Source organism: Haliotis rubra, unplaced genomic scaffold (assembly GCF_003918875.1).
Source record: "Haliotis rubra isolate DU_JTF1 unplaced genomic scaffold, ASM391887v1 Scf108, whole genome shotgun sequence".
Taxonomy (NCBI): domain Eukaryota; kingdom Metazoa; phylum Mollusca; class Gastropoda; order Lepetellida; family Haliotidae; genus Haliotis; species Haliotis rubra.
This window is the reverse complement of record NW_025764981.1, coordinates 2054173-2068161: the sequence shown is the minus strand read 5'-3', so window position 1 is coordinate 2068161 and position 13989 is coordinate 2054173. Positions and strand designations below refer to the sequence as shown.

The 13989-nt window shown below is 43.0% G+C and overlaps 1 protein-coding gene across 1 annotated transcript in view; it reads left to right on the top strand.

The window, feature by feature from the left end:
- LOC124281789 overlaps nt 1-4601 on the top strand; it is a 33913-nt gene extending 29312 nt beyond the window's left edge. The window contains exons 3-5 of the mRNA XM_046717778.1: nt 1012-1337; nt 2789-2908; nt 4345-4601. Coding sequence (XP_046573734.1) covers nt 1012-1337; nt 2789-2908; nt 4345-4492 — 594 coding nt within the window. The 3' untranslated portion in view covers nt 4493-4601. The remainder of the gene's footprint in view (nt 1-1011; nt 1338-2788; nt 2909-4344) is intronic.
- Nucleotides 4602-13989: the final 9388 nt, after the last annotated feature.

The following is a 13989-nucleotide window of genomic DNA, read 5'->3' as shown; positions in this document are numbered from 1 at the left end:
AAGTGGGAGAGCGATAAACAGAGTGAGAGAGGGAAGGTGGAGATTAGAAGAGAAAGAGAGACGGGAAAGAGTAACCGAGCGAAAAGGTAGAGTAAGAGTGAGTGAGTTTAGTTTTACGCCGCTTTTAGCAATATTCCACCAATATCATAACGAGAGAGAGAGGAAGGAGAAAAAGAGAGCGAGAGAGAGAGAGAAAGAGAGAGCGGGAGAGGAGGGAGAGATAGAGTGGGAGGGAGGGCGTTAGAGGGGAGAGAGCAGAGAGAAGGAGGGAGTAAGAGGGGAAGAGGAAGAAAGGGAGGAGAGAGAGGGAGGGAGAGGAGATAGATAGATAGAGAGTGGGGGAGTTGGAGGGGGAGAGATAGAGGGGGTGAGTGAAAGAGAGGGGAGGGAGGGAGAGAAAGAGAGAGTACGACATATGATTATATGTGTAGCAGTGTCCCTGTTGACGTGATATTCGCATCAAGCTATGCTTGAACGCACTTCCCATTTTCACATTTTCTGAATAACACTGGGCTGTTTACTTCAGATAAATATTTGCCTACGGCTAATCCTGCTGTCAATCTTTTGTCAGGCTTGGAGAACATACCAAATGGGCCCTCTCCTTCACCTCTACCCCCCACACCCCCAGGTCTATATGTTTACCTTACCGTGAATGGATTGTTCTCACAAGCAGTATCCACGGTGTACAATACACGTCGTTATAACTAAACAAAGCTTCTCGAATTATTTTGTTTACTGAACACGAGTGTACAAAGTGTAGTCACTGTTCAAGATCCGTGCACCAGGTAAGACTAATGTACATGAGCATATCAGCTATATTTACACGGAGGATACAACGCGTCTATATTGTTATGTGCTATCTTGCTATGTTGTTGATTATAAGGAGAGAACCTCGGCCTAGAGGTACTGACATTTGATTGGAAATTCTTGTTCGGTCCGTCAGAGCACCTTCGTTAGCCAAACCAGTTTTCTCCTCAAGTGGCTCTTGTACTGAAGTGCGTTGTTTTCCAGATGATGGCATCGTGTACGTGCGCAAACTTCCTCCTCGTTGCCATAGCAACATGTGTCCACTCCCAGGATGCTTTGACTGTTGACAGAAGTGACGTCAATCTTGGTGCGTCTTGTGCCTCTTGGAACTCCTCTGCAGACCTCGACCAGCTGGTCAGTATGTTCTATGGCGGATTGTTCCACACAGAGGAGCAGATTAAGAAGAAGGAGCGGGATTGGCGGGAAAGCCACAAATCAAAATGGGGTCTTCGGCCGTGGAGAGAGCGTCTTTCGTTGCGGGAAAGATGGTTTGCCAATTCGGGCCACGACTATGACCAATGTTGTCCAACGTACGTTTTCCAATACATGTGTCACTTTTTTGTCAGAAAAAACCTAAATGTTTCCTTTGAGAGTCTTTATTCTCAAATATATTTCCGTATTTCTCCTATCATGTGCCAGGGGCGGTGGGGTAGCTTAGTGGTTAAAGCGTCCGCTCGAAGACCCAGGTTCGATTCCCCTAATCGGTACAATGTGTGAAGCCCATTTCTGGTGTCCCCTGCCGTGATACTGCTGGATTATTGCTAAAAGCGGCGTAAAACCATACTCACTCATTCACCTATTAAGAACCTACTGAGGCCTTCGTCTCTGTGGACGAACATTGAGCGAAGGCAGTATCAGTTAATCTACATGTTAGTTAACACTCATTATTATTTAGTTTAGATACAGATTTTCTCAAAATTACAACTCGGTACCTTTAATTTTAATCAATGCATCTTTAAGAAATGATCTGCCTTATAATTTATTCCTCCTCCCTATAACTGAACGTCACGTTATAGTGAGTGAGTGAGTGAGTGAGTGAGTGAGTGTGGTTTTACGCTGCCTTTAGCGATATCACGGCAGGGGACACCAGAAATGGACTTCACACATTGTACCCATGTTGGGAATAGAACCCGGGTCTCCGGCGTGACGAACCAACGCTTTACCCACTGGCCCCTGTTCTCTCTATAACAACATAATGTTACCAAGTAACATAAACGATCTCTCCCTACTAACGCTGAATATCACTAAGTTGAGGTTTGTTTGTATTACCAATGAACGTCACTATGTTACGTTAATGACTTCTCCCTGTGCCAACATAATATTACAAAGTAACATAAACGATCTCTCCCTAATAACGCTAATTATAAATATCACCAGGTTAAGGACTTTTTGTATTACCAATGAACGTCACTATGTTACGTTAATGACTTCTCCCTGTGACAACATAATATTACAAAGTAACATAAACGACTTCTCCATAATAACGCTAAATATCACTAAGTTAAGGATTTTGGTATTACCAATGAACGTCAGTTTGTTACGTTAAAGACTTCTCCCTATTAAAGCTGCATGAAAGTTCGACCGTGCTCGTGTGTTTCACCATAATGGTAACTTTCTGAGACTGGCATCACTTCCGGCTTTCTTCCCAAATTGATCTGACACTGAAATAACTGGATTGTCGTTGACAGTGACGTCAACCCACTTCACGACTTAATTGTCGTGGATGTATAGTTAATCATCCGATACAACACTGAACATCCGATTCCTTTACCTCGAAATGTACATTGTGTGAGCGTAGATCGATGCTCATGATGATGATCACTGGATTGTCTGATCCTGAATTGATTATTTACAGACCTCGGACACATGGCTGGAATATTGCTGAGTGCGGCGTCAACAACAAACAAACAAACAGAACATTGTGTGAGACGTATTATATTCTAATGTCAGCATTAAACCCGTTCACTCACTTGTTTTTTAGTGAGAAGTATCACGATAATAAGACCAAACTGCTGAATTCGATGGGTCAGGAGAGGATCATATTGCATCTGCCTCACGCCGTCCCCGCAAGGTACCAGTGGTATCCCCAGGCTCGTTGTGGGTGAGTATTCATAGGGCCGGGCGTTCATTAAGTGTTTACACCCACGTATAAGTGTGAAGCCCGTTTCTGGTGTACCCCTTCGTCATATAGCTGGAATATTGCTAAAAGCGGCGTAAAACCATACTCACTGACTCACTATGCCCACATACATCTGGACTCGCTGGTGTAAGGAGACTCGGAAAATCAGTTTGTTCAATAGTGAGTGAGTGAGTTTAGTTTTGAGCCGCTTTAGCAATATTCCAGCAATATCTCGGCTGGGGACACCAGAAATGGGGATTCACACATTCTTGGTCCGCGAGGGCCACCCGGCGAAGCATATTGAAGAGCGATTGACAGTAACACTCGTACCCCATGGGGTGCGGTACTCGTAATGCTGTCTATCGCTCTTCAATGTGCTTCTCCGGGTGGCCCTCGAGGACCAAAAACTTTATGACTGATCTGCTGTACTCAAGCTTATCCATTTCTACCGTTTCAGTAGGGGTGCATGTCATTAGATGTCACGTGACCGGAAACTAGCGACATGTGCATGTCAATATTACGTTTATGTGAATGATATAAACAATTCTTCAATACCATACAGTTATTTTTGTCATGCACGTATCAGAAGTATTTTAGGCTCAAAACTTGTTGATAGCCCCTTGTAAAAGGTCTGACTATTCAGTTAAGTCCTGGCCCACTGAACATTTCCAGGTGCTGTGTTATCCGTAATTACAGTGTTGGCAAAACGGGGCATTCTTTTTATAGCCTTATCCTAGCAACTTTTCGGAATGTACCCTTACTCCTTCATCGGGAATATTCATCATTCACCTGATGAGTGAGTGAGTGAGACATGGCTTTACGCCGCTTTTGCCGCAATATTCCAGCATAATCAAGGCGGGAGACACCAGAAATGGGCTTTACACATTGTACCCATGTGGGGAATCGAACCCGGGTCTTCGGCTTGACGAGCGAATGCTTTAACCAGTAGGCTACCCTACCGCCACTTCACCTGACGAAGGAGTAGGGATATACTCCGAAACGTTGTGTTCCTCAAAATAAAGAAGTTGACATCAATAAAACTCTCTTCCTTATCTGAATCGTTAACCTGGTCATGTGGACGAGGCGTCCGACTTCGGATCAGAAGGTCCGTTTGGCATCAGTATACAATCAAACTCGCGTGTGGGTTGTGTTTTACGCAATTGTAGCAATATTCCAGCAATGGGCTTCACACATTGTACACATGTGGGGAATCAAACCCGGGTCTTCGGCGTGACGAGCCTGGCGAACGCTAAAACCACTGGGCTACCCCACCGCCGTTCATCAGTATGGTGTGAGGCCCATTGCTGGTGTCCCCCGTGGTGATATTGCTGGAATGTTGCTAAAAGCGGCGTAAAACCAAACTCACTCACTCTTCATCAGCAGTATGAAGTAGTGATGCATCCTTTCATTTTTCTTTGTCACAGACACACTGGGGCCTGTTTCGGGAAGTGCCGACTGGAGACCATCACTGTCTGTCTCCTGGTGTACCCTCTCAGCGGACCCCCGTTTCCCCCCGAATTTGACTGGTTTCACGTTCCTGGATACTGTTCATGCAAGAGTAACTGAGAGAGACACAGTCAGTGAGTGAGTGGGTTTTACGCCACTTTTATCAACATTCCAGCAAGATCACGCCTGGGGGGACACGAGAAATGGTCTTCACACGTTGTACCCATGTGTCTTCTTCCTTAAGTGGCATTTAGAAGCTGGTATGATGAAGAGGAACCCTTTGAATGGATAGACAACTTCTTTTTTGCAATAGATACGACGTTTCATTTGCTTGATAACGATGATTAGGATCTACACCGAAACGTCGCATCTATCGCAGTAAAGAAACTGTCTGTCCATAAAAAGGGTTCCTTATGTGCCCATGTGGGGAATTGAAACCTTCGCCGAGAGAGACACACATTCTGAGATGAAATCAAAACATTATTTATCACTCCTTTATATCTTTTCGTGAGTTGAAAATAAAACAAATGTCATTTTGAACCATGCTTTCGCATTTTCATTTTTCCAGAAATCAGATGAATGGCGTATATGGTCAAATCACCTGTCACGTGATTTAAAGTGTATGTTGATATTATGATGATGTGAGTTCTATCGTTAGAAGTATTACTACCTTTGAGGCGTGATATGGTTTAGTTCGACAGAACACATCTATTTTTCGAGATGAACAAACAAATACTGTCTATACAATAACGTTTATAACGAACGCGAATATTACGAACTGGCGTACCGTATTTCCTCTGATAAGCTCCCGGGTGCTTATTTTTTCAACGGACTTCCAGATCCGGTGCTTATTACAGGAAATACTGTATATCACACATTGTTTGGTGTTCCTTGGCTGTTACAACATATTTTAATCGAAATGCATACAAGGAACTACGGTTATAACGAAGTGAAACTACCGGTCTATTTGAGTTCGCTATTACCGTAGTTTGCTATATTCTTGTCTAGATTTAAATAATCAACTCTGGCTTGATCATGAACATGCTTACCCTTTTCAACAACACCTGGTGTCATCACGATTTTCGGTGATGCATTCATAGAATTTTCACAGCTCTTTCCCCTTTACACGAAATAGTAAAGCCTGGGTATTCTTTTGCACTGACGTTCTGTATTTAAACTTGAAATATACGGAAGTGTAAAGTTTAAAAATTATTTCAATAAGGTTACATTGACAGACTTTTGCATTGGCTTGCGTAAATTCAATTGTTTTAACGAAAACCTTTAATTGAAAAGGCGAGAAAGTAGGGTTAGTCCGCAACGAAATCCTCTTCATGGAATGTCTATATTACAATGATGAAAAAATTCAATAACATAAATGATGACATTACCTGAAAAACCTTTTACCTGCGTGATCTATCACAGTAGTACTAATACAAGTCACTTGATATGGATGTGCAACTCCTTTATTATATACACACGACGTTTCTGGGCTAATACTTGCCCCTTCATCAGGTGAATGACAGTGACTGACTGACTGAGTTTGGTTTTACGCCGCTTTTAGCAATATTCCTTCAATATCACGGCGGGAGGACACCAGAAATGGGCTTCACTCATTGTACCCATGTGGGGATTCGAACCCGGGTCTTCGGCGTGACGAGCCAACGCTTTAACCACTAGACTACCCCACCGCCCCGTGAATGACATGGATAGTTACAGAGGTATACTAATACCTGATGAAGGGGAAAGTATTAGCCCAGAAACATCGTGTGTAAATATATTCACCTGATGAAGGGGCAAGTATTAGCCCAGAAACATCGTGTGTAAATATATTCACCTGATGAAGGGGCAAGTATTAGCCCAGAAACATCGTGTGTAAATATATTCACCTGATGAAGGGGCAAGTATTAGCCCAGAAACACCGTGTGTAAATATATTCACCTGATGAAGGGGCAAGTATTAGCCCTGAAACGTCGTGTGTAAATATATTCACCTGATGAAGGGGCAAGTATTAGCCCAGAAACGCCGTGTGTAAATATATTCACCTGATGAAGGGGCAAGTATTAGCCCAGAAACGTCGTGTGTAAATATATTCACCTGATGAAGGGGCAAGTATTAGCCCAGAAACGTCGTGTGTATATATATTCACCTGATGAAGGGCAAGTACTAGCCCAGAAACGTCGTGTAAATATATTCACCTGATGAAGGGGCAAGTACTAGCCCAGAAACGTCGTGTGTATATATATTCACCTGATGAAGGGGCAAGTACTAGCCCAGAAACGTCGTGTGTATATATATTCACCTGATGAAGGGGCAAGTACTAGCCCAGAAACGTCGTGTGTATATATATTCACCTGATGAAGGGGCAAGTACTAGCCCAGAAACGTCGTGTGTAAATAATACAGAAGTTGCACACCCATATCAAGTGTGTCGTATTACCCTAGCAACTTCAAAATGCCTATTATTACTACTTAATAGAAAATTGGTCTTTATCATAATTTGTAACCATGTACGTGTATGACGATTTTTAAATTGGGTGTTGTGATGTTTTCTAATTGTAAATAATATTATGATGATGAAATATGTATATTAATGTCGTAACTTTGTACTGTAAATGGAATTGTCTATATGAGCAGGCTTGGTCTCGTCGCTATACGGCTGAACTAATGTCGTCAAACTTTAACACACTTGCTCACTCTAATTGGTTACGTTTGCGACACGGCGTGCAATTGGATGTCCTCAGATCTCTGTGTTGGTGTAGCGAACAGTGAAATCTGGTTTAATGAGATTGTTAGTGTCCCATGCACGGTTAAACACATCACGGATGTTACCCGTGTACAGGGTCTGTCTGGTTTGAATGTATTGGACTCAATGACCACTCAACCATCTGAATCAGAGGACCGCCTCCGTGGTGTAGTGGTTAGAGCATCCGCTCAGAGAACGGAAGGTCGCGGGTTCGATCCCCGACCGCGTCATACCAAAAGACGTTAAAATATGGTACTTGTTGGTCCCTGCCTTGCGCTCGGCATTAATGGGTACAACAAGGACTGGTCGGCTCGGAGTCAGTATAATGTGTCTGAGTGGGGTATTCATGCTTCACTGCGGCATGGTATCTCAGTGGGCTAGCACTATGAAACCAGCTTCAGTCTGGGCTAGTACAAGCAGCCACACACACACAGGCATGCAGGTCGTCATATGAGTGAAATATTCTCCAGCGCGTCGTTAAACCCAATTTCACCTCACCTCACCTGAATCAGAGCATCATTTGCCCGGTACATTAAGTGGAGAGGTTCTACACGTATTGAGTTCAAAGTGTCTTGTGTTACTCAAATAGAGTTGGTTGTTTGGTTGGTTGGTTGGTTGTTGTTTAACGCCGCAATATTCCAGCTATATGACGGCGTTCTGTAAATAATCGAGAGTGAGTGAGTTTTACGCCGCTCTCAGCAATATTCCAGTTATATGACGGCTGTCTGTAAATAATCGTGAGTGAGTGAGTTTTACGCCGCTCTCAGCAATATTCCAGCTATATGACGACTGTCTGTAAATAATCGTGAGTGAGTGAGTTTTACGCCGCTCTCAGCAATATTCCAGCTTTATGACGGCGTTCTGTAAATAATCGTGAGTGAGTGAGTTTTACGCCGCTCTCAGCAATATTCCAGCTATATGACGGCGTTCTGTAAATAATAGTGAGTGAGTGAGTTTTACGCCGCTCTCAGCAATATTCCAGCTATATGACGGCTGTCTGTAAATAATCTCGTGAGTGAATGAGTTTTACGCCGCTCTCAGCAATATTCCAGCTATATGACGGCTGTCTGTAAATAATCGTGAGTGAGTTTTACGCCGCTCTCAGCAATATTCCAGTTTTATGACGGCGTTCTGTAAATAATCGTGAGTGAGTGAGTTTTACGCCGCTCTCAGCAATATTCCAGCTATATGACGGCGTTCTGTAAATAATCGTGAGTGAGTGAGTTTTACGCCGCTCTCAGCAATATTCCAGCTATATGACGGCTGTCTGTAAATAATCTCGTGAGTGAGTGAGGTTTACGCTGCTCTCAGCAATATTCCAGCTATATGTAGGCAGTCTGTAAATAACCGAGTCTGGACCAGACAATCCCGTGATCAACAGTATGAGCATCGATCTGCGCAATTGGGAACCGATGACATGTGTTAACCAAGTCAGCGAGCCTGACCCTCCGATCCCTTGAGTCGCTTCCTACGACAAGCATGGGTTATTGAAGACCAAACCCGAATCTTCACGCGTGTTTGATATCAATGTCTTCACTGGATATACCTTAATGTGAGGCAAGTCCTCGTATGGGAATGGTGTTGGTTGACAGAGTGAATGAGTCTGCATGGTTTTAAGCCGCTTTTAGCAATATCAACTCCAGAAATGGGCTTCACACATTGTACCCTTGTTGGGAATTGAACCCGGGTCTTCAGCGTGACGAGGGGACGCCTTAACCACTAGGCTACCCTACCATCCAATTTGATGGATCTTCGTGATGGAATGATGGCATCAAGAAGACTTTGTACCTCATAAATGTAAAAAATGGGAAAAAAGAAATAAAGCAAGAAAACCGTGAGAGAAGTTTTGTTCATGATCAAAATGCGTTATGACGATCTAAACTCCCAAACTTTAAAGGTCACATGCAACCAAAAAATCAAACATAATTAAAACACAATTATCACTTCTTCATGACATATAATATGCATTGCTGATTATGAAAAAACAAATAAACAAAATTATAAGCGTATAATCGCAAATCAAAAGTGCAATATTTTGTACTTGGGTTTACCTCCCTCGAAACGAAGCAGCCGGGATACCGAACCCAGTCAGAGCGGGTGGGTGTGCACTCAAGTGTAACGGTTGGTTCATTAGCAGATGCCGTCTTCACGGTTCATTGTGTGTGTATATATAGAGATGTTGGGTTTTGTAAATACATGCTCATTTTTTGTGTATAACATTTTGCAATCAACAGACATCATAACATGTCATGTGTTTAAGTATCACACCTGCCTGTCTGTGTAATTACATAATGTGACAGAGACCGAACTCGGGCCATAAATCAGTGCGTTTTGTTTATGGTGTATAGCCTGATTGGTGCTAAGTTCAAATTGCATGTGGTCAGTGATCGCAGTTGTGTATTGAATATTGTCATTAGCAGACAGGCAGGCAGACACACAGGTGTCAATAAAACAAGACATTGAGTTTTGTCTGTGACAGCGACATATCTATATCACAGTTAGAAATTGTGTCAACGCTAAATAATGACATTGCTTGTAAGTATCGAACTGAGAAAGTGACTCGGTAAGAAGAACGTGTGGTGAAATAGACAAATGAAATTATATAAACAGTTCATTTACTGTCATAACATATAAAAAGCTCGCGCCTGTGAGATATCAACAAAACATTATGAAAATAGCTCACACCAAAGCCTTCACCGAGTATTCACCAGACAGCCCGCTTCCTAGTTGCGCGAACCTATTTCACTGCGCACGTGCTATGAGCGCAGCCCAGCTGTTGAAACCCGTATTCCCCAGAAAAGTCTGGGGAAAATTAGTGAAACGTTTGAACTCCGATTTCGCGCGGTTTTTTTTCATCGCGTTATTTTTCAACTTTATAAGTTGAATTTGCATTTTTGACGCTTTGTTTCGGTAAGACCATACCGAAAGGTATCAGAATCTGCAAAGTTGTGTTTTACGTTGCATGTGACCTTTAACATGTACATGGCCATTATATTCCTCTCTCTTAGTGACCAGCGGCGGTTGGTAGCCCAGTGGTTAAAGCGTCCGCTCGTCACGCCGAAGACCCAGGTTCGATTCCCCACATGGGTACAATGTGTGAAGCCCATCTCTGGTGTCCCCCGCCGTGATATTGCTGGAATATTGCTAAAAGCGGCCTAAAACCCAACTCACTCTCCCATTAGGGGCCAATAGGTCCCGGGCAATTATCACAGTGGAATGAAAACATATTACACTGGGTAATAGTTTCCGTCAGCAGATCTTGTGAATTACAATATCGTCATTCGGAATCTCAGTTCATTTGAGCTGATTGTAATCAATAGACTGAAACATCCAGTTAGACAGATTTAACAAGATAGGCTATTAAAGAACTAAGGGAATGTTCACTGAAACTTTAATGTTCCCCTGAACAGAAATGGGATTAAGACTATTCACTCCGTGAAGCATATTGAGTTTTATAGAAATCGCGCATCAAACCACGAAGCATATAACGTTCATAACACATAAAAATGTTTATTTTATAAACGCTTTGATATGAAAGAAGAAAAGTGTCACCGAACAGGTTACGTTTCGACAGAATATATGTGAATAACTGAGTGAATGAGTATGGCTTAACTACGCATTTAGCAGAATTTTAGCTCAATCAAGGCGTGTCTGCTTTAAGTGGGAGAAAAACCCGATGTGACTCAGGCCCGCGGTGTTTACTAATCCTCCGATCATGGGTATAATACTGACAAACCTTGAAACTTAACCTGGTCGAACCTGGGTTTAAACCATCGACCATAGGTTCCTGGCACGCAAAAGGGACGCAACTCAACGTCTTTGATGAATAGGGTCGGTGGAGTAGCCTAGTGGATAAAGCATTCGCTCGTCACGCCGAAGACCAGGGTTCGATTGACCACATGAGTACAATGAGTGAAGCATATATACTGAGTCAAAATAGAAACTTCACAAAATGTAATTTGAAAAATAATGAATAATTTTTCTCTGATGATACATCTATGTATCCGAAATGGGATCCCTATCTTTCGACTCTAGAAAAACGTTAGCAAAACCCACTCAAACCCATCCATTCGTCGTGCAAATGACGTTAGTGCCAAATCAGGTTTTGCACGTGCAGTCGATCACGTGATCTTCGCATCGAAGTTTTCTTCATATGCACGTGTTTGCATTGGCCTCAAGAATTGAAAAAACACTTTTAAACCACAGTTCTAACGGTACTTGAAATGCCACGATTGTCAAATGTGCAACGTGAACGTGCCGTTGGCATGTTGCAAGCGGGAAGATCAGTTATTGACGTCGCAAGAGCAATGGGATGCAGCCGTCCTACTGTGTATGACTTGCGAGGTCGTTTACAACAAACTGGCACCACTTCTGATCGCCCAAGGTCGGGTCGTCCACGTGTGACGTCACGAGCAGAAGACCGTCAAATCGTCCTACGTCACCTACGTGACAGATTTCTGCCGGCTACACGAACCAGGGCTGAGATGTTTAGAGGTCGACTGTCCTCACAGACCATTCGAAATCGGTTGCGGGCTGCCAATCTCCAATCTCGACGTCCATATCGTGGGCCAATATTGACGCCGTTTCATCAACGTCAACGTCTGCTGTGGGCCCAACGTCACCTCCGATGGACCCAGAGAGACTGGAATCGAGTCGTCTTTAGCGATGAATCCAGGTTTACCCTCAGATTCGCGGACGGCAGGCATAGAGTCTGGAGACGACGTCGTGAACGGTATGCCCAATGTTGTGTACAGGAAGTCGACAGATTCGGGGGCGGAAGTTGCATGGTGTGGGGTGCTTTCTGTGGGAACAACCGTTCCCGACTTCTGGTCATCCGTGCAAACCTTACAGCTGCTGCTTACCGCGACCAGGTGCTCACCCCTGAACTCGTTCCTTTCATGGCGGCTCATGGCCCAGGTCTACAGTTCCAGCATGATAATGCTCGGCCGCATACCGCGATGTTGACACGAAATTTCCTTCAAAACGCTGGCCATCGAGGTCCCCTGACCTTAATCCGATAGAGCACGTTTGGGATGCACTTGGGAGAAGGCTTCGTGGTCTTAGGAACCAACCTCAGAATTTGCAGGAACTTGGCGCTGCCTTGCAAGAGCAATGGCACAGAATCCCCAACCACGTGTTCACAAGCATCAGGCAGTCGATGAGGAGACGGTGTTTGGCAGTGGTGAATGCGCGGGGCGGCCATACACGATATTGAACTGAGAAATTTCGCATTTTTATTCTTGTGACTTGACATTCTGTATACCCATGTTTTGGAACGGCGGTGTAGCCTAATGGAACTGATTATTGCACTGTAGTAGATAGTAAGTAATCCAGATAGGACAGACAATAGCATTCCTAAGAGAACAAAGGCATTCCTGACGAATACAATAGTATTCCAGAGGAGCGCTCCTCCAAGCTCCTCAAACTATTCAAGATATTAGCTCCTCAAACTATTCAAAATATTTACACTCATACAATAGCATTCCAGAGGAGTGCTCATTAAAGCCCGCAAAACAATACAATATGCATTCCAGAGACGTGCTCCTCCAAGCTGTTTAAACTATTCAAGATATTTACAGTCATACAATAGCATTCCAGAGGAGTGCTCATTAAAGCCCGCAAAACAATACAATATGCATTCCAGAGGCGTGCTCCTCCAAGCTGTTTAAACTATTCAAGGTATTACAGTTATACAATAGCATTCCAGAGGAGCGACTCTTAACGCTCTTAAAACTATTTAACCACAGCATTCCGCAGAGTCCTCAATAACGCTCTTGAAACTATGCAAGCTATTTAACGATTGCATTCGGTTAGTATCGTAAGCGTTCTATTATACATGTGTTTCACTGCTCTCACTAGTGACACGCCAACAAGTTTTTAGATTATAAATGAATCCTTTTGTAATCTTCTGTCATTGTTCACTTCTATGATAGGAGGTAAAGGGTTAACGTTATGAAACGTACTCATTCATGGAGTTTGGAATGTGTATTCACACGAATGAATGAACGAGACGTTGCTTTGAAAACTTGAAATGCTCGCTGCAGCATATACTAAATGAATCAGCGATGTTCCCGTTCGCTCCCGAAATTGAACGCCAAAACGCAGAAAGAGGAGAGGTAACACATTAGGTTTGGTTTCACAACGTCTTAACAGTTGCGTTCGAGCGAATATTTCCGGTTCATGCTCTATATCATTAAATTGTAATGTATAAATAACATCGCATCATAGCAAACTTCAACACCTTTAAGTGTGGTGGCACACTTTGTTCTCACATGTAAAACATGTTACTCAAAGTAAAACAATAAAACTTACCTAAAGTTGTACAAAACAGGGTTTGCACACACACTCTGCTGTTCTTCTTTTAACAATTGAAGTGTTAGTGTTTGGAGTTTCACCGAACATTCGGTCGTAATACACAATGTTGTCCTTTCTCCTTTCCTTAATTGTTTTCGCTCTCTGCCTTTTATCTCTCTGCCTTTTCTCTCTCTGTTGTTTTCTTAACTTTTCACAATATTCTTTAATTAGAGGCTGTCTTTCTAAAATGTTGATTTCATTATCCGTCAAAGTAGGAGTCTGTTTTCTAGTAATTCTTTGGTTTACTTTCATCAATCCTAACACGTTCAAAAATTCTTCCATGTCAGAAGTAGTAACTCTTTCAAAGATGGATGTCGACATATGAGCGAAATATTCTCAAGCACAACGTTAAACCCAATTTCACCACACCCCTTTCAAAGATGCATAGAAATAGTCTACACACACAAACACACACACACACACACACACACAACACCACGTCTCACCCAGTATGTATTGTTGAAATAGTGTTCTATTGAAAAAATATCACCACTCTCAGTCCACCTTTACTTTTGATGGAG